At 47.0% G+C, this 20,836-nt stretch overlaps 1 protein-coding gene across 1 annotated transcript in view; it reads left to right on the top strand.

Annotated features, from left to right (window-relative positions):
- LOC137338985 (cyclic nucleotide-binding domain-containing protein 2-like) overlaps positions 1-20,836 on the top strand; it is a 140,620-nt gene that overhangs the window by 47,093 nt on the left and 72,691 nt on the right. The window contains exons 10-12 of the mRNA XM_068001900.1: positions 4,351-4,428; positions 6,320-6,380; positions 13,423-13,579. Coding sequence (XP_067858001.1) covers positions 4,351-4,428; positions 6,320-6,380; positions 13,423-13,579 — 296 coding nt within the window. The remainder of the gene's footprint in view (positions 1-4,350; positions 4,429-6,319; positions 6,381-13,422; positions 13,580-20,836) is intronic.

The following is a 20,836-nucleotide window of genomic DNA, read 5'->3' on the forward strand; positions in this document are numbered from 1 at the left end:
CTCGCCCCCCCGATCTGTTCCTCGCCCCCCCCGATCTGTTCCTCACCCCCCCCGATCTGTTCCTCGCCCCCCGATCTGTTCCTCACCCCCCCCGATCTGTTCCTCACCCCCCCCGATCTGTTCCTCGCCCCCCCGATCTGTTCCTCGCCCCCCCCCCCCGATCTGTTCCTCACCCCCCCCGATCTGTTCCTCGCCCCCCCGATCTGTTCCTCGCCCCCCGATCTGTTCCTCACCCCCCCCCCCCGATCTGTTCCTCACCCCCCCCGATCTGTTCCTCACCCCCCCGATCTGTTCCTCGCCCCCCCCGATCTGTTCCTCGCCCCCCGATCTGTTCCTCACCCCCCCGATCTGTTCCTTGCCCCCCCCCGATCTGTTCCTCGCCCCCCCCGATCTGTTCCTCGCCCCCCCCGATCTGTTCCTCACCCCCCCGATCTGTTCCTCACCCCCCCCGATCTGTTCCTCACCCCCCCCGATCTGTTCCTCACCCCCCCGATCTGTTCCTCGCCCCCCGATCTGTTCCTCACCCCCCCCGATCTGTTCCTCACCCCCCCCGATCTGTTCCTCACCCCCCCGATCTGTTCCTCACCCCCCCGATCTGTTCCTCGCCCCCCCCGATCTGTTCCTCGCCCCCCCCGATCTGTTCCTCACCCCCCCGATCTGTTCCTCGCCCCCCGATCTGTTCCTCACCCCCCCCGATCTGTTCCTCGCCCCCCGATCTGTTCCTCGCCCCCCCCGATCTGTTCCTCGCCCCCCCCGATCTGTTCCTTGGCCCCCCCCCCCCCCGATCTGTTCCTTGGCCCCCCCCCCCAATCTTCTCCCCTGCCCATGATCCCTCTCTCCCTCCGATCCCAGGCTGCGGCCTGCTGCAGCAGGCCTTCCTGCCTAACAGCCAGCCAGCCTGTCAATCGGGCTGACTGCTGGAGGTGAAACCCGGAAGTGCAATTGATTGGCTTCACCAAGGCGATCGTAATCTGCCCACTTACTTTCCGTGTTTCGCATCTGGAAATCATCCCCCCCCCCACCTCCGTTCCCCTCCTCGCTGTTAAAATTTACCCCCAGATCTTTTTTGTGGTATGATCAGCACTGGATGTAGGGCATGGGATTTCAATTCACATGATTGACCTAACGCTGACCCTGCCAAATATTCTGGAGTCAGCCAAAATTTGAAAATTCTGGGCAGGCTCCTGGCGTTCTGAATTCCCCAGTTTGGGACCTCACCTGTTTAGTGGTGGGATATGGTACGCTGATTTAAACACCTGCAGCATCTTAAAGGGCTAAGCCTCATCAAATTAATTTTTGGGAAAGCAGCATTGCAAGTCATTGCAGAATGTCTGAGCAGTCCCTGCAGGGCACAGAATCCCCCCATTTTCAGAGGCTGCAGTGGAAGTGCTGCTGTCCCAAATAAATCAGAGGAAGGAGCCATTGTTTGGGACTAAATTGAGAAGGCCCTCAAAACATATTGCCCAGGCCCAGTGGAAGGAGGTACCCAGGGAAGTCAGTGCCAAATTCACAACCCCACATACTGCAATTCAGTGCTGCAGGGTTTAATGACCTTTCCAGGGCATGTAAGGTAGGAGGATCCAGCCACCTCATGCACTTAGGTAACACCTTGGAGGAGCACCGGATTAGGTTTAAGAGGTCAAACATCACACACTTACATCATTGGCAAGCTAGGTGGAAATAAACATTAGAGGGCTGACTCCATGCTCCTTCACATTCAGTGGGGAACGATAGTCACAGGAAGCGAATGGCAGGAAATCATGGCCATGCAGTCCATGATTTTCTATCCATTCATTTTTAATGGATGCCTGCAATTTCCCGCAATGTACTTCATTGAACGGCGCTCCCCGCTGATTACAGAATTTTGCCTTAGGCACAAATTTTGGGCTTTAATTAAAATTATGTTGCACCTAAGAAATTGTGCATGCAAATATTGTTTCTGTCAAGGGTTGGCAAGTGACTTTGATGAGGTGGCAACCATGGGAGCTGTATGAATTGATGCACATGTGACTGGCTAGGTGATGGCATCTTTGTTGTGGGAAGGACAAGACGCTTCATGTGGCAGATGTGGTGGTCAAGTGAAGGTGCCTTGTTTCAGATTTGCACGAATGTCTCTTGCAGCTAGTGACAGGTTGTCTGCTGCATCTTCTTCTGGCTGATCACTCTGATGCCCTTGGGTGCCTTCCTCATCTAGGGCCTCCATCAGAAGATGCTTTTGTAAGGCTGTATTCAGCACACCAGAACCACCCTTGAGACCTGAGTGAGACTAAATTGCAAAGCACCCCTAAACCGAGATACCTGAGCCATACCTTCAGAATTCCATTCGTGCTCTATGATGACTGTGGTGGGAGATTGGTCGTCATTATAGCAGTGCTCAGTTTGTGTCCTAGGAAAGGGCACAGCTATCATCCTGTGAAATTGGGCTGTATGTAGGAAATTGGGCAGTATCTCAGAAACAGGGCAGTATCTAGGAAAATGCCAAACTAAGAAGTGTTAGAAATTTGTTCTGTAGCCAAGAACCTAAAATATGTAGGGAATTAATTTCTGTTGGGGTTCTCTCGATCATCTGCCGTAACTTCAGTGGAAGCTCCACGGAAACCCTGGAGAAATGGTGTAAACGGCGTTTACACAGATTATCTGGGGTTTCTGTGGGTCTTTTGCTGAAATTGTGTTGGACAATTAGAAGTGGAAATTCAACCCCGTAATTTGTAATGTCAAAAGACATGAATGAGTAGATAGCAATGAACAACAAAGTGGCAAAACTACGTTAGGTCTCCTTAAGTCTTTACCAAAACCCCATTTTTTTTAAATTGCAGAATGAAATCTGATTATGCTACAAGAGACCTCTATTAATGAAACAACACACCCCTTAAGTAGTGAACGGCCTTTCTGAGTTTTCAAAGTACACACACCCTTTCTTTCATATAATAGCTGATAAAGCGATACGTAAATATTTACTGATAAAAATTATAAAATGGAATTCAAAAGATACACAGAACCAAAGGACGTTTATGAATTCATACTACTCCTGGTACAAACCCAAAAAGAAACTTATGACCTTGTGTTGCTATGTTTTTGGTGCAGAAACCTTACAGTAAGTTCTCAAATAGTTAAAAGATAAGATTTTACTTTTAGCAAATTAAAGGTATTTTAATTAGAAATTTATTTTTTCAATTTAATTCAAAGTTTGGTGCAGTGCACTGTTATGTGATAGCTCTAATTGTTCGGACTTTAGCGTGGGTTATTATTCTCCTTAAAAGGTGGGTCCAACTGTAATCACAATAATTCCCGTTACTAGTACACGTGAATACAGAGATTACTAGGCAGCCAGAGATAATTATATTAAAATGAATGGAACCAGAAGAGGTATATCCTCCAAAATTTATTCTTAACAATTAGTAGAGGGGGGAGAAAGAGAGGGCAGGAAGTGAAACCAAAGCAAAATGTTCCTTAATACATTGGGTGTAATTGGTCGTAAGATAATGGTGAGTCTAACAGCGCTCACCGTTATTTCAGGGAAAATCGAAGAACAAGTTCCGGTGACCGCACATGTGCAGTCAGACGTGGAAATCCGTAACTTGCTCTTTCTGATTTCCTGCTGATCTGTCAGCTTCACATTAAAGGGATATCGCAGGCAGGAATCAATAGACCAGCACGGACTTGCTCTCCTGCCCAGCTGGAAACTCACTAATCTCGCCAGAAAAGAGGTACGCTGAGTTATATCAGATCTAAACTAACTTTTAACAGCTTGGTAAGAATGAATGACTGCCAAACAACCTCTCTGGCACTGAAAATTAACTTTGAAAAATGTGGAGTCTCAGTACTCCTGATTTTAATAGTTTTTGGACATTTAAACATTAAATAAAAAATTGAAAATTTTTATTTTTTAACTTTTTCTTTCTGTCTATTTTATCTCAGTCTTTTAATCTTACCCTCTATTTATTTTGCTTTCTCTATTTGATGTTGTAGTACATTAACTAATCTTATCTGGCACTTACTGGTTCTTATTCTGCGCAGTTTGTGAATGGACTTCGCTTCCTGGTTCTCACAGTGTGGCTTGCTTCAAGCTGATTGGTGGAGGGGACATAGCGATCCTTTCCACCTCTCATCACTCAGAGAAGCCCGGGGAAGGACGCTGCTCTTCTTGCAGGTCTCAATTAAAGCAAGTTTGCAGTTAGAAGCCTGCGAAAAGTTTGTAGGTGAGTTAGTTACTTCTGAGTGGTGGGTGACGTCCGTTTGCTGCTTAGCGCAATTTACAGCAATTTAGCATTTTCACCACATCGAGAAAGGTGACCTCTGTGTAAATATCAGTATTCAGACATGATCTGTTATCGTTTATGTTCCTGACAGGTCCCTCCCAATATTCACACCTTGGGCACCAGAAAAACTGATGCTGCTTTCCCACAGTTCCCTACTGCGATATTACAGGTGGGAAACTTGTTTTGTTAGTTTACTGTGATAAAGGGCAAAGTCTTTCTTAAAATCAGCAATGATGTCGCTTTGTAATTTATTGAGATGACATGTGTATTGATAGATTGTTAACTTTATAAACAGCTGTTTAGAGGTGTGATTATTGGATAAATGAATATTTAAATGGTATTCCTTGGTTATCCTTCCCTTTGTTTTATTTTTTGAGGTCATTTTTCATCCTTTCTTGGTTACCATCATTCTCTTATTTTGACCTTCTTCCTGTTTGCCCCCTCGTTTCCTGAGGGTGGTGCCTCCTGCTGGCCTATGGCTCCAGGGCATTGTTAACCCTCCAGTACCTTCCCCAAGTGGCCATTCTCCACATGTGACCCTGGGTATCAGCATGCTGTACAGCCATGGTGACCTCTGTGAAGCCAGAACCAGCCCTCACCTTGACATCCAGGCACCCACACATTCCGACAGGGGTTACTGGACGGCACGTCTTTAACTTTATGGGTTAATTTTGAATTTGGGTGACTTCAATGGAAATTAAAGTTGGGAGAGATGTATAATCGATATTGCCCGTTTTACACTATCGCCTAAATTCAAAATTACCACCTATGAGTGAAATAATTAATTGCCAAATTATTTCTGCATATAAATCAATCAAAGTTACCAAATTGTGGTTAAAAAAAGAAGCCTATAAGTTCTAGGCGGGTGCATCTCAATGCTTATGTGCTGCCCAAATCCCCAAAAGTTACCCCAACAGTCACCCTCCAAAGTCCAACCCTTCCCCCACTTTTGTTCTCAGAGGCACTCTATCTCCAGCTCACAGAGACAATGTACCCCAGCTCCCCATCCTTTCACAGAAAGACTTTCTTCACCAATTCATACTGGCACTTTTCTCCCCCTGAAACCCAGTTCATTCTGTCACTCTCCCCCCACCCCCCGGTTAATGCTGGCGCACTTCTCCTTCTCCCCGAGTTAGTGCTGCTGTTCTGCTTTTCACCACCCCAAAGCACTACTCTCAGCTTCTGCCCACTTTCCTTATCCTTTCCATTCCTGCCCTTCCTTGTCCCCTTAACACTGCTCCTACTTGAGTGCTTCTGGTACTTCTAGTGGTGTCTGCTGCTGCATTCGATTCGATAATCCTGTTCTTACGGAAATTTCTACCTATTCTGTGCAAAGGCCGGCATCTTTTCCATTGGCATTAGGAGCGGTGTTAAGTGAAGAGTGGCCCAGTGAGTACTGATTTTTGTCAGCAAACACTGACACACAATTCAAGCCCTCAGAGCACTGTTAGTGTTAAATGCCAACAGTTGGCAGGCATCAAATTGGCTACAAAAGCTACAAGGAAGCACCTTAACATTGGGCCTGAGAATCCTCAGCACTGCTCCACCAGCGGAGTGGGTGCCCGAGACCTCTGCTCCTGTTCCCGCTGGGGTCAGGGTGAGGTCAACTGATTTGAATGGGTGAAAATCCTTGGGCCCAGTAAGTTTATTATCAAACTATAGAGTTTATAATGAGACGTAATATAACATTTTGAATGTGGGAGGGGATATAACGGGGCAAAACAAAAACATTTTTGAACAATTCGCTTTGTGACCAAAATCATCTGTGGCCACTAGGCAGAGTCCTGTGTTTGCACTCAATGTAAGTGGAGAAAATAAAAGATTTTATATTAGGGAGTACCTCACATAAGTAAAGGAGCATGAAACAGTGTGTGATTTGAGAGTGTGATGTGATAACACAGCAGTGCTCCAGTAAGTTTACATTGGGGCTGTTATCTTTCACAGAGTTGCAATTACTGAAGAAGGTTCCGGACAATTTTGCCTGTGGAACATTTGACAATTAATCTTAAATCATTATTTTCTGCACAGCTTGTGCAATGACGTTTCTGGCTCTCTCACAGGTCAGGCACAGCGGTCATTCCAGAAAGCTACAACTCTTCTTTTATAGTGGTTATCAAATCAGTAAGTACATCATCCTTCACAATATTTTAGCCTTATATATCATAATCTACAATGTCACAACAGGCAAAATGATTAGGTTTTGAAAATAATCGCAATTGTTTGATATGTTTTTTTCATCCATAAAACAAAAGATGTCTTTACATTATTAATGCAAGCTGTTGTTGTTGTATGATATATTCTCATCAGGACCTGAGCTTGTTCAGGCCCATTAAAATTAAAATGTGTGCTTTGCATTCAAAGTTTGATATTATGAAATTGTAAGCATGCCTGCTCCTCCTCACTCCACATTAAGCCTGCTCCTCCTGGCTCCACATTAAGGTAAGTTTAAAAAAAAAGTACCTGCAGGCATCTTCTGTGTCCGTTAAGGACCGCTGGTTCGGCTGCTGTAGAGGCACGTTCTGAATACTTTTAACCAATTTTGTGAAAGGGTCCCAAAATGGACACAGGAGCCTCATTTTAATATTGAAATGATGCCTGCTCATTCCGGGCGCCCAACCTTGCCACCTAAAAAAAAGGCTTGCCGAATTTAGCAAGGGCCCAGGCACTCACGTAAAACAGTTGCAAAGATGTTAAACTTCTACCTCAATATACAAACAGTAGGAGTGGGAGCAATAGCAACTGTTGTGTCAACAGAACAACAATAGCAATATACAGGCCACTGTGTTAGTGAAATGATAAGAGTCTGAGACACAGTAGAACACAGTCAGGGGTTGGAACAGGATTGAATGCAGAGAAAAATAATAAGAAAATCGAAGCAGAAGAAAGAAGCAAAAGATTTCTTAACTATGGAGAAAAGCAGTAAATGGACCGTGCAGAGAAAGGCCTCACTGTGGAATGATGCTGTAGCTTGTATTGGTAGTATTTCACCACACATGCAATACATATTTCACACAGATGCAAAAATAAAATAATTTATTCATACAGTAATCTGGAAAGTTATTTTTTAAAAGGCACAAAAGATGTTCACACAATGCATAATGTCTCTGAACTTTCAAATAAAAAAAGAAAATCATTTATGAAAAGGATAAGGAAATCGAGAATCAAATCTAGAGGAGTAGTGAAAAGCTCGGCCGCCTGTTAAACACCTTCAATGAAAATAAAAATGGGGAGAGTGTTTAACAGGTGGCCACGTTGATATTGCACTTTTTACACTAACGCCTAAAGTCAAAATTACCCCATATCAGTGTTCTCTTAATAGTTTGGAAGATCAACCTGAGTCACCGTAACCTTATTTGGATCCTATTTCCTGTTGAGTGGTGCATCTGGCCCAGGTTAGTAAGGATGGCAGATGGATTACGTTACCAAAATACATCTGGAAAATATAGACAGGGGTCCTGCCGAATGGGGGAAAGGAACACAGCAATTTCTAATTTTGTTAATTTCCCCAACATTTGAAGTATTTCCTGTCCCACCAGCAGGACAGACCCACCAGAGGTGGCGGTAAAGTGATATACAGTCAGGAGGGAATGGCCCTGAGAGTCCTCAACATTGACTCTGGACCCAATGAAATCTCATGGCATCAGGTCGAACATGGGCAGGTGGTGAACGAACCAACATGAGGGAAAAACCTACTTGACCTCGTCCTCACCAATCTACCTGTCGCAGATGCATCGGTCGATGCCAGTATTGGTAGGAGTGACCACCACACAATCCTTGTGGAGATGAAGTCCTGTCTTCACACTGAGGACACCATCCAATGTGTTGTATGGCACTACCACCATGCTAAATGGGATAGATTCAGAGCAGATCTAGCAGCTCAAAACTGGGCATCCATGAGGCGCTGTGGGCCATCAGCGGCAGCAGAATTGTATTCCAGCACAATCTGTAACCTCATGGCCTGGCATATTCCTCACTCTACCATTACCAACAAGCCAGGGGATCAACCCTGGTTCAATGAGGAGTGTAGAAGAGCATGCCAGGAGCAGCACCAGGCGTACCTAAAAATGAGGTGCCAACCTGGTGAAGCGACAACTCAGGACTACATGCATGCTAAACAGCGGAAGCAACATGCTATAGACAGAGCTAAGCAATTCCACAACCAACGGATCAGATCAAAGCTCTGCAGTCCTGCCACATCCAGTCGTGAATGGTGGTGGACAATTAACAACTAACGGGAGGAGGAGGCTCTGCAAACATCCCGATTCTCAATGATGGCGGAGTCCAGCACGTGAGTGCAAAAGACAAGGCTGAAGCGTTTGCAACCATCTTCAGCCAGAAGTGCCGAGTGGATAATCCATCTCAGCCTCCTCCCGATATCCCCACCACCACGGAAGCCCGTCTTCGGCCAATTCGATTCACTCCACGTGATATCAAGAAACGGCTGAGTGCACTGGATACAGCAAAGGCTATGGGCCCCGACAACATCCCAGCTGTAGTGCTGAAGACTTGTGCTCCAGAACTAGCTGCGCCTCTAGCCAAGCTGTTCCAGTACAGCTACAACACTGGCATCCACCCGACAATGTGGAAAATTGCCCAGGTATGTCCTGTCCACAAAAAGCAGGACAAATCCAATCCGGCCAATTATCGCCCCATCAGTCTACTCTCAATCATCAGCAAAGTGATGGAAGGTGTCGTCGACAGTGCTATCAAGCGGCACTTACTCACCAATAACCTGCTCACCGATGCTCAGTTTGGGTTCCGCCAGGACCACTCGGCTCCAGACCTCATTACAGCCTTGGTCGAAACATGGACAAAAGAGCTGAATTCCAGAGGTGAGGTGAGAGTGACTGCCCTTGACATCAAGGCAGCATTTGACCGAGTGTGGCACCAAGGAGCCCTAGTAAAACTGAAGTCAATGGGAATCAGGGGGAAAACTCTCCAGTGGCTGGAGTCATACCTAGCACAAAGGAAGATGGTAGTGGTTGTTGGAGGCCAAGCATCTCAGCCCCAGGGCATTGCTGCAGGAGTTCCTCAGGGCAGTGTCCTAGGCCCAACCATCTTCAGCTGCTTCATCAATGACCTTCCCTCCATCATAAGGTCAGAAATGGGGATGTTCGCTGATGACTGCACAGTGTTCAGTTCCATTCGCAACCCCTCAGATAATGAAGCAGTCCGAGCCTGCATGCAGCAAGACCTGGACAACATCCAGGCTTGGGCTCATAAGTGGCAAGTAACATTCGCGCCAGATAAGTGCCAGGCAATGACCATCTCCAACAAGAGAGAGTCTAACCACCTCCCCTTGACATTCAACGGCATTACCATCGCCGAATCCCCCACCATCAACATCCTGGGGGTCACCATTGACCAGAAACTTAACTGGACCAGCCATATAAATACTGTGGCTACGAGAGCAGGTCAGAGGCTGGGTATTCTGCGGCGAGTAACTCACCTCCTGACTCCCCAAAGCCTTTCCACCATCTACAAGGCACAACTCAGGAGTGTGATGGAATACTCTCCACTTGCCTGGATGAGTGCAGCTCCAACAACACTCAAGAAGCTCGACACCATCCAAGATAAAGCAGCCCGCTTGATTGGCACCCCATCCACCACCCTAAACATTCACTCCCTTCACCACCGGCGCACTGTGGCTGCATTGTGCACCATCCACAGGATGCACTGCAGCAACTTGCCAAGGCTTCTTCGACAGCACCTCCCAAACCCGCGACCTCTACCACCTAGAAGGACAAGGGCAGCAGGCGCATGGGAACAACACCACCTGCACGTTCCCCTCCAAGTCACACACCATCCCGACTTGGAAATATATCGCCGTTCCTTCATTGTCGCTGGGTCAAAATCCTGGAACTCCCTTCCTAACAGCACTGTGGGAGAACCGTCACCACACGGACTGCAGCGGTTCAAGAAGGTGGCTCACCACCACCTTCTCAAGGGCAATTAGGGATGGGCAATAAATGCCGGCCTTGCCAGCGACGCCCACATCCCGTGAACGAATAAAAAAAAACTCTACCATTGCCAACATGCAAGGGGATCTACCCTGGTTCAATGAGGAGTGTAGAAGAGCATGCCAGGAGCAGCACCAGGCGTACCTAAAAATGAGGTGCCAACCTGGTGAAGCTACAACACAGGAATACATGCATGCTAAACAGCAGAAGCAACATGCTATTGACGGAGCCAAGCGATTCCACAACCAACGGATCAGATCAAAGCTCTGCAGCCCTGCCACATCCAGTCGTGAATGGTGGTGGACAATTAAACAACTAACGGGAGGAGGAGGCTCTGTAAACATCCCCATCCTCAATGATGGCAGAGTCCAGCACGTGAGTGCAAAAGACAAGGCTGAAGCGTTTGCAACCATCTTCAGCCAGAAGTGCCGAGTGGATGATCCATCTCGGCCTCCTCCCGATATTCCCACCATCACAGAAGCCATCTTCAGCCAATTCGATTCACTCCACGTGATATCAAGAAACGGCTGAGTGCATTGGATACAACAAAGGCTATGGGCCCCGACAACATCCCAGCTGTAGTGCTGAAGACTTATGCTCCAGAACTAGCCGTGCCTCTAGTCAAGCTGTTCCAGTACAGCTACAACACTGGCATCTACCCGACAATGTGGAAAATTGCCCAGGTATGTCCTGTCCACAAAAAGCAGGACAAATCCAATCCGGCCAATTACCGCCATATGAGTCAACTCTCAATCATCAGCAAAGTGATGGAAGGTGTCGTCGACAGTGCTATCACGCGGTACTTACTCACCAATAACCAGCTCACCGATGTTCAGTTTGGGTTCCGCCAGGACCACTCGGCTCCAGACCTCATTACAGCCTTGGTCCAAACATGGACAAAAGAACTGATTCCAGAGGTGAGGTGGGAGTGACTGCCCTTGACACCAAGGCAGCATTTGACCGAGTGTGGCACCAAGGAGCCCTAGTAAAATTGAAGTCAATGGGAATCAAGGGGAAAACTCTCCAGTGGCTGGAGTCATACCTAGCACAAAGGAAGATGGTAGTGGTTGTTGGAGGCCAATCATCTCAGCCCCAGGACATTGCTGCACGAGTTCCTCAGGGCAGTGTCCTTGGCCCAACCATCTTCAGCTGCTTCATCAATGACCTTCGCTCCATCATAAGGTCAGAAATGGGGATGTTCGCTGATGATTGCACAGTGTTCAGTTCCATTTGCAACCCCTCAGATAATAAAGCAGTCCGAGCCCGCATGCAGCAAGACCTGGACAACATCCAGGGTTGGGCTCATTAGTGACAAGTAACATTCGCACCAGAGAAGTGCCAGGCAATGACCATCTCCAACAAGAGAGAGTCTAACCACCTCCCCATGACATTCAACGGCATTACCATCGCCGAATCTCCCACCATCAACATCCTGGGGGTCACTATTGATCAGAAACTTAACTGGACAAGTCACGTAAATACTGTGGCTACAAGAGCAGGTCAGAGGCTGGGTATTCTGCGGCGAGTGACTCACCTCCTGACTCCCCAAAGTCTTTCCACCATCTACAAGGCACAAGTCAGGAGTGTGATGGAATACTCTCCACTTGCCTGGATGAGTGCAGCTCCAACAACACTCAAGAAGCTCGATACCATCCACGACAAAGCAACCCGCTTGATTGGCACCCCATCCACCACCCTAAACATTCACTCCCTTCACCACTGGCGCACCGTGGCTGCAGTATGTACCATCCACAGGATGCATTGCAGCAACTCGCCAAGGCTTTTTCGACAGCACCTCCCAAACCCGCGACCTTTACCACCTAGAAGGACAAGGGCAGCAGGCACATGGGAACAACACCACCTGCACATTCCCCTCCAAGTCACACACTATCCCGACTTGGAAATATATCGCCGTTCATTCATCGTCGCTGGGTCAAAATCCTGGAACTCCCTTCCTAACAGCACTGTGGGAGAACCTTCACCCCATGGACTGCAGCGGTTCAAGAAGGCGGCTCACCACCACCTTCTCAAGGGCAATTAGGGATGGGCAATAAATGCTGGCCTTGCCATCGACGCCCACACCCCATGAACGAATAAAAAAAAAAATTGGGGTGGTACTAAGACCCATTGGAATTGTTACTAGGTGGCGATTACTGGTGACGAGCTGCCCCCTAGTTTACGTGACATGCTGACAGGAGTATTCAGCTGCTTTTATGCCCAGTTGCAACTGGGGGTGCAGCTGGTGGCCTGCTGCCAGCTGACACCAATTGGGTTGTTAGCTCACTGGCAACCCAAAGTTGTGTTTCTATTGTTTTACAGGAGAGCACTCTCATTATAGCATCAAAATATTTATTTTCCATTTGTAAATGTAAATGCAAAATTTTTAAAAATCAATAACAGTGTGTGCTTACTGCTATAAAAATACAAGCCCTGAAAATTCGCTGAACCCTAATTTGCCTGCCGATGGCGGGTGTCTGGTCCATTGGGGCTGAGTCCAGGGTGCCTACCGACTGACGAGGCTAGAAAGTCCAGCTAAAACGTGCCAGCTGGAGATGGGATTGTAACGTTCCCCCCAGGAAAGACTCCTATTTTGCCCCCCAGTGGATTTGACTTTCAACAACAATACACTGGGTCTCAGTGAGGGCCAAGGCCTCAGAACTCTCAGTGTCGGGTCCCCCTGCACCCAGGCCATGCCCCTCCCCATATGGCGTGCGGGACGTACACCCCCAAAAGGCAACTCCAGAAATTTCAACAAACGGTCAGGACCCAGCATAACCAGGTCCCGGCCTAGTTTCTGGCCTCATTGGTAGACTCCTCCCAAGTTAGGGCAGGAGTACGTGGGCAGGGCCACGGATTTTCAGCCCATGGAGTAATTACATGGCTAACATAGGGTCAAACGATCAGGCAGGTTTAATTTCCTCTACGTACTATTTTTAAAACACTGGTTAATGAGTCTGTGTTAAAATAATATTAGCAGGAATTCAATGTGAATGTGATAACCAATGCACTAAAAATATTGCACAGGTGAAATTTAAACACATCCATTTATTCCCTGTGAGAATGATCTAATTAACACACCTGTATCTCTGGTACCTATGAATCATGAGGCATTGGCCACCGATAGCAAAGGTTAGCTTTCACTGATGCACATAAATCATTTAGCATTACCACCGTTCATCTATTTGCTGTTCATATTTTATCAGGGCCGCTGTGACATAGTGACAAATCTGAGAATGGATCAATGTGGAGATGTATGGTCCCAACGGTCACAGCAAAAGAAACGTGCTACGCCTCTGAAGGACTTTCCTGCGCTGAGCTTGTTGGAGGAGGAAACGAAACTCATAGAAAAATCTCCAAAGAGTAAGAGGCTTTGTGTATAAATGGTCGATAAGATTATTTCAGAGCATCCCATGGCTCACTGAGTTGATCCATTGAGTAACTGAGTCATATAGACCAGGAAGGTCCCAGGTTTGATCCACGGTCTGTGTTGAGTTAGCTGATCTCAGTTAGGACAACTGTAGTGGACAGTACAATTGGTCTCAGAGCCACTGGGTTAGATAGGGGAGAAAACCAACCAGGTTTGCCATTCCTCATTCATATTCAGTGATCCCCAGTGTAAGTTCATGTATGTGAATGCAAGGTGAGGATAGGATCAAGCTCATCTGTGATGCTTCCTATGGATGAATAGCCTGCCAAGGTCACACATGAAAAATGGTCACTTGGGTGACCAGCACCTTTTAAACCGTATCCCAGTAAGGAGTTAAAAGCTTCATGAGGGGAGAGGAAAAATAAATAAATGTTTAAATAAAATGTCCTGCCTGGTCCCATGTGGAGTACATTACTAATGAGCAGTGGTATTAGGTAGGATGGAATTTTGCATCCTTCAATACCATCTTGTTCAGTCTACTGGATTGGAGTCCATTTTTCAAAGCAAAGGAAAGTCAATGAGCGATTAAGGAAAGATCAGAGTAGCAGGTGCCTTCTTGACCTTTGTGATCTGAGAATGGTGAATGGCTTGTGGAGCAATGGTTTTTAAAGTGAGAGGTCTCAAGGGTCTGCAAGGTGAGAAGTAGTAGAGACGTCGGAACAAAGCTGAAATTTGGTCGAGTGGGTGGTGAGGGAAAGCGTGAGTGAGCATCACACCTCAAATGCACCATTTGAGACTGTACTGAGAGACAAAGGAAGAAGGTCCAGCCATTAAGGATTGACTTTCAAGGGGGTTGCACCTTGAAACTGATGGTGAATTTCAATGAGCGTTTGAAGGACTCTTTGCAGTTCAGATAGGCTATCACTTACTTTCACTTCAATATTGTTCCCTCATTTCCGAAGGCTATATTATTTATATGTGTTTGACAAATGAACAATGGCCCCAAAACAGAGCCAGTGATACACCATTCACCATCTTTCCAGTCTGAGAAACTTCCCTTTGGCCCCACCTTTTGTTTTCTGTCCACTAACCATCTCCCTGTGGCCACATTGCCCTGAATTACATGTGCCATCACCTTGCTTTAAGTCTGTTATATCTACCTTATCAAATGCTTTTTGATAATCCATATAAACAATACCGACTGCATTTCCTTTATCTATCCTCTCTGTAATTTCTTCAAAGAGTTCCATAGGGTTGGTCAAGCAGGAGCTGCCCTTTGGAAATCTGTGGTGACTGGCCATGATCAACTCATGCTATGAAAAAGCTGGCCGGCTGTTGGGCGGGAAACGGAATTAAAGAATGATAATGAGGTCCTGCCATTAAATTCAGCAGGACCTGCGCCTTCTTAGGATTTCCGGTTATCCCCCCCCACAAACAGGCTCCCCTCCTCCCTCCCTGTAAATAGCGGGGCCATAATTTCTTGGCTTATCTCTATCTCCTTTTTGAAACTGGGATTCACATTTGCCACTGCAGTCCGCTGGCACAATTTTCCTTTACATGGAATTTAGGAAAATTAAAATCAGAGCTCCCACGACTTCTTCCCTTGGGATCCATTTCATCCTGTTGAATTTATAATAAGTCACAGAGATATAAAATGGAGGTGTTGATTTTATGCATGTTAAGCAATTAAAAGATTTTTGTAGTTTCAGTTAACACTTCCGCAGGTAAAATAAAAATCTCATTAACACAATGGTTCAAGTGGCAGGTCAGAAATCACGTTCCTTAGGTCATTTGTTAAGTTTTATAACAAGGCGTCTGTGAGTTTGTCAATATATGCAGGGGTCACCTGTACAGGAAAGTGTCGCAAGATGTTATAGAAAAGATAATTTTAGAAAAGGAAGAAGAATTACCTTCTGCTCTTGAGGTTGAGGTGGATGTTGTGATGGTCTGAACTACCATTTTGTGACTGATAGTAGCAATTGATAATACTGGAACAGTATTGGTTCAGATACAGATGGTGGGCCTGTACCAACAAATTCGCCTTGATTTTCCAGGTGAAATAAATACTTCAGCTTAAGCTATAAAATGCTAAACAGATTAATTAAACAGTAAACAGTTAGTGAACAGTAACGCATTATAGATTTGCAGTAACTCCAAGTTCCTATTAACCGTTACATGGTGGTTTGTTGCTGCTCATCCCCACAGTCTTTCTCAGGCCCTTTTCTGTCTGACTCTCTCTCTGATGGCTTCAAATGGACTTCTCAATTTTATACAAAATTGACTAGGACAAAACAAATTTAATAATGTGTCTCTTAAACTCAGAAATATCTTCCAGTCAAACACATCTATCAAGAAAGCCTACAAGCTGCTTGTATTTGGTTGGAATAGTGTGACCAGACCAAGGGGGATAAATTAGATAGGGGCTGTTTTTAGGCACAGGTAACATGATGTGCTATTACCCCGCACCCAGTGGCCTCTGCGCAGATCGCAAGTTTCAGCCCACCCGAGGACTCACTTGCAATCAGTGTTCCTTTCCATGATGTGGAGATGCCGGTGATGGACTGGGGTTGACAATTGTAAACAATTTTACAACACCAAGTTATAGTCCAGCAATTTTATTTGAAATTCACAAGCTTTCGGAGGCTTCCTCCTTCCTCAGGTGAATGTGGAGTTCCTTTCCAGGCCTTGCACCTGGAATCATTGCAATTTGCACCTTGCACCACCAGAGGGAGCTCAATCTCTTAAAGGGAAGATGTTTCCTGGAAATCTGTTAAAGGTAGCTGAAAATAACAGTCTGCACGGAGATCAGACATCGCACACGTAACACACAGATGCAGGTCCCATCCCTATGTTTACGCAATGATGACTAATGTTAAAACATTTAATAAAGGTTGCGCACTACTAAATCCCACATCCTACAATCTGCACGCTAGACCTCACCAATCTGCCATCTGAGTTTGTACCAGGCCTGCGAGAGTTCATGTACCAAGGTTCTCAGCTGATGCACCAGAGACCTTGGTGTAAGAGGTGGACAGAAGGAGGGACATCCTATATCCGCAGTGGGTGGGGGGGGGGCGGTGGGGCAAAAGGCCCTCCAGACATATATCCAAAAGGCAGTGGGAGGCAGCGGGGGATGAAGTCAATGCCAGGTGCACAGCATCATGAAAATGGATGCAGTGCAGGAAGAAGTTCAATGCTTTGACATGAGTGGTCAAGGTGAGTGAGGTCAACTGTCAAGTGGCGTCTCCTACCAACTGCACCACGCACTACAGCCCCCATCCCCCACATACCAATAAACTCCATCAGTATTCAACTCTTCCAATCAGGTGCTTCCTCTCACCCTCACACATTACCACTGTTTCAAGCCACCCACCCAAAACTCACAGGTCACACACACTGGCAGCTATTGAACCATGACAGGCACATCACCCAGACACACGTCCCGCTTTCTTGTAGGAGAAGGTGGCGTATATCAAGAGGCAGCAAGTGGCAGTGGCATTTAGCCCCTCGAGCCTGTTCTGCCATTCAATGAGATCATGGTGGACCTGTGATCTAACTCCATATACCCGCCTTAGCCCCATATCCCTTAATACCCTTGGTTCACAGAAATCTATCAATCTCAGATTTAACTTTCACAAGTGAGCTAGCATTAACTGCGGCCTGCAGAAGAGCGTTCCAAACGTCTCCCACCCTTTGCGTGTAGAAGCATTTCCTAACTTCACTTCTGCATGTCCTGGCTCTAAATGTTATGCTATGTCCCCGCATGCTAGTATTCAAGTGTAGGAGACCTCCAAAAACAGTTACAAATGTCTCGGCAGCCAGGAGCAATAATCCAGCCACTAACCTGTAAATCCTGCATAGGTCCTTTAAGTAGCGTTGGGGGTGGGGTCCTCCAGGCACTCTAAGACACGTTCAGGTGGTGTGTTGAGTTGAGCGTTAAGTCCCAAAATGGTGTCTCTCGCTTTAAATCAGCTTTGCACACTGATTGAAGCCATTTTCTCCCTACTTTACATGATTCCAGCGTTTGTTATCTGCGCCTGTGCTAACTTCTATACCAAGATGGCGTCTGGCGCACGTCATGCTGGAAACATGCGTGTGCATCCAAGACACCATCTTGGATGTCGGAGAGGCCGTGTAGCGCTGAAACAATGGGTGCTACACGGCCCAATTTAGAGCCACAAATGCTTACATTCTGCAGCCAGTGCATCAAATCAAGCTGTGGTATTTCTGTTAGTGAACCTACCTTTTACCTCCACATGTACTGTGACATTAAGAAACCAATATGCATCACAGACAAAAATGCTGCATTTTTGTCGGCACTGCCTCTTGAAAATTGATAGTGAGCAATCCAAGTACTTCAATACAGTGTAAGGAGGATGTTATTGTAAGTAGCAGCCATGCTTAGTACTCTGCATTCTTGGAAATCCTACTATAGTCTTAAATAAAATCAAAAGGCAAATCTTTGACTAAGCCCATTGGGGGAAATCTAGTAGGATTTTTAGAGTTTGTATACTCTCCAACTGTCAAACATTTGTAGGGATTTGGTCATAAATTTCTGGCTTGCAAGCTAAAATTTACTGTACAAAAACAGTAACAAACAGCAACCATAAGATAGATTTTCTTTCTGTGGTTCCATTTATTTGGAACAGGACTATGGGGAGAGCTCGGGGCAGCGGCATTAGTTTTGGAATGCTCTAGCAAAGAGCTGAAAAAAGTTACTCCATTGCTTTTTAGGTGCATACTTAATTTTACATGTTTTCTCTAAAGCTGAGATATGGGGGAGTTTTAACCCCATGGAGTTGGGAAGTGAAAATTGCTATTTTTTTGATTGTAACCGCAACCCGGCTCCAACGCGTCCACTTTCAGGTTTAATGTGGGTGCATTTGGATGAGTGCGCGCAACGTACTAGCTGAGGTCACGTCCCCAATTAGTGCCGGCGGGTGGGTCGTTAGCGGGACAATTAACATAGTTAATATACATCAAGTAGCTGTTTTTAAATTGAATGTCACCCAACTTCAAATTTAATGTCTCCGGCACGGGTTTCCTGGAGCTTCTCAATCTTGCCCGTGAAACGGAGATGAGATTGAGCTGCAGTTCATGGAGGTATTTAAAGTTGTGATTTCTCCATCTAAATAAAAGCTCAGTTATTACAGGTGGTGTCTCAGTTCCCTCTGGCAGACGATTGGCAGAGAGTTCTTGTCTTGAGACAGCTTTTGCAAAACTTCGGAGACTTTCAAATTGACAAGATCAGGATGGGGGGGGGTGCAATGGATGTATTCGAGAGGACATCTGAGGAGGACGAAAATGACCATCCCTGGCAGCGACACTGTGCTGTGTTGGGATCAGAGGTGCACAAGAGAGAGGTGCACAATAAATATCTGGAGAACAGCAGAGAGGGCAGCAACAGAGGGGATGAGGTCGCTGGAGACACTACCCATGGGAGAGGCTCTATAGGCAGAGGCTGAGCTTCCTGGACCTCTCTGAGGAGCAGTGCCTATGCAGGCTCAGATTGAGCTGACAGGTGGTCGCAGACATCTGTAGCCTCCTTGAAGAAGAGTTGCTTCCTGTTGGACCCGGTGGCCGTGCGTTGCCCATTACAGTAATGCCCTCAATTTCACTCCATCAGTGCACTTCATCACTGATCGTTTTCACTCCATCGATGCACAGCTGGTGTGCAACCGCAAGAAACGATTTATGCAGGTGTGCGCCAGATTCCTTGGCAGCTTTTTTTTTTATTCGTTCATGGGTTGTGGGCGTTGCTGGCAAGGCCGGCATTTATTGCCCATCCCTAATTGCCCTTGAGAAGGTGGTGGTGAGCTGCCTTCTTCAACCGCTGCAGTCCGTGTGGTGACGGTTCTCCCACAGTGCTGTTAGGAAGGGAGTTCCAGGATTTTGAACCAGCGACGATGAAGGAACGGCGATATATTTCCAAGTCGGGATGGTGTGTGACTTGGAGGGGAACATGCAGGTGGTGGTGTTCCCATGTGCCTGCTGCTCTTGTCCTTCTAGGTGGTAGAGGTCGCAGGTTTGGGAGATACTGTCGAAGAAGCTTTGACGAGTTGCTGTAGTGCATCCTGTGGATGGGCTCGATTTTTGGACATCCAAGCCGGCAGGTTCGTGGCGGGGGGTCTCCAAAAATCAGGGATTCCCGGGGCGGGTCCGGAGCCTGGCTCAAACCCGCCCACTTCCGGTTTCCCAGTGACACGTTTAGATGCTTGCGCAGCCCCCGCATGCGGGACTCCCACCGGCAATTAAATCCGGCGGGATCCCACTTAAGACAATTAATTTGATACTTCAGGTCATTAGCAGACCTGATTTGTAGGATATTTTAGGAGGGGTGGGATTTTCAACTAAACTGAGCGTGTTTCCCCTGCTGGGAGAAACACTCCCAGTTGAAATGGACGTGTTGCAGGCACCAGCCTGTGGCAGCTGCAAAGGTCCATTTGACAGGTGGGGGGGGGGGGGGAGACCCTCACTCATTGCAGGAGGCCACTCTGTCACTTTGGACAAAGTTTGGCCTCCACCACCCTCCTCCTAACACAAAAAATCACCAACTTACAATCTCAACCCCGGTGTCCAGGCACATTTACCTACCTTGCGGACCCCCTCAAACGTACATCTTCCGGATGGGGGCCGCCGTAGCTGCAGTCATGACCTCCTCGGAGGATGAACAGCATCACCGGCCTCGCCGGCCACGCCGTCCACCTCTGACACGTGGAGCTCCACAACACAGTGCTGTGACACATCCACCTGTACACCAGGAGGGAGGGCAACTGCAGAGAGAGATGCCTCGCAGAGGGCACTACCCTCACCACAGGGTCCACAGACCGAGGCACAGCTTCCTGGACCTCTCTGAGCAGCAGTGCACACGGAGGCTCAGAGTCACTCGACATGTAGTTGTGAACATCTGCAGCCTCATTCATGCCGAGCTGCTCCCGATTGCCCCGAGCACCATCTTCTTACCTGTCGCTGTCAAAGTCACCACTGCCCTCAACAGCTTCTCCTCCGCATCCTTCCAGGGTGCCACCGGGGACATCGCCGACGTCTCTCAGTCGTCTGCACAAAAGAGCCCTGCAAATACACCTACACCCACTCTGCAGTGACACAATGGGTGGCATCAGTTGTGGGTCTTCATGGTGATCCTCAGAAAAGGGCATTATTGCACAAACCAGACAAGATTTGCAAAGACGTGGCAGTAGTGGTGACAATATAATATGTAATGTGAATTGATCATAAATCAAATATAAGTA

The sequence above is a fragment of the Heptranchias perlo genome, chromosome 1 (genome assembly GCF_035084215.1).
Source record: "Heptranchias perlo isolate sHepPer1 chromosome 1, sHepPer1.hap1, whole genome shotgun sequence".
NCBI classification, from domain to species: Eukaryota; Metazoa; Chordata; class Chondrichthyes; order Hexanchiformes; family Hexanchidae; genus Heptranchias; species Heptranchias perlo.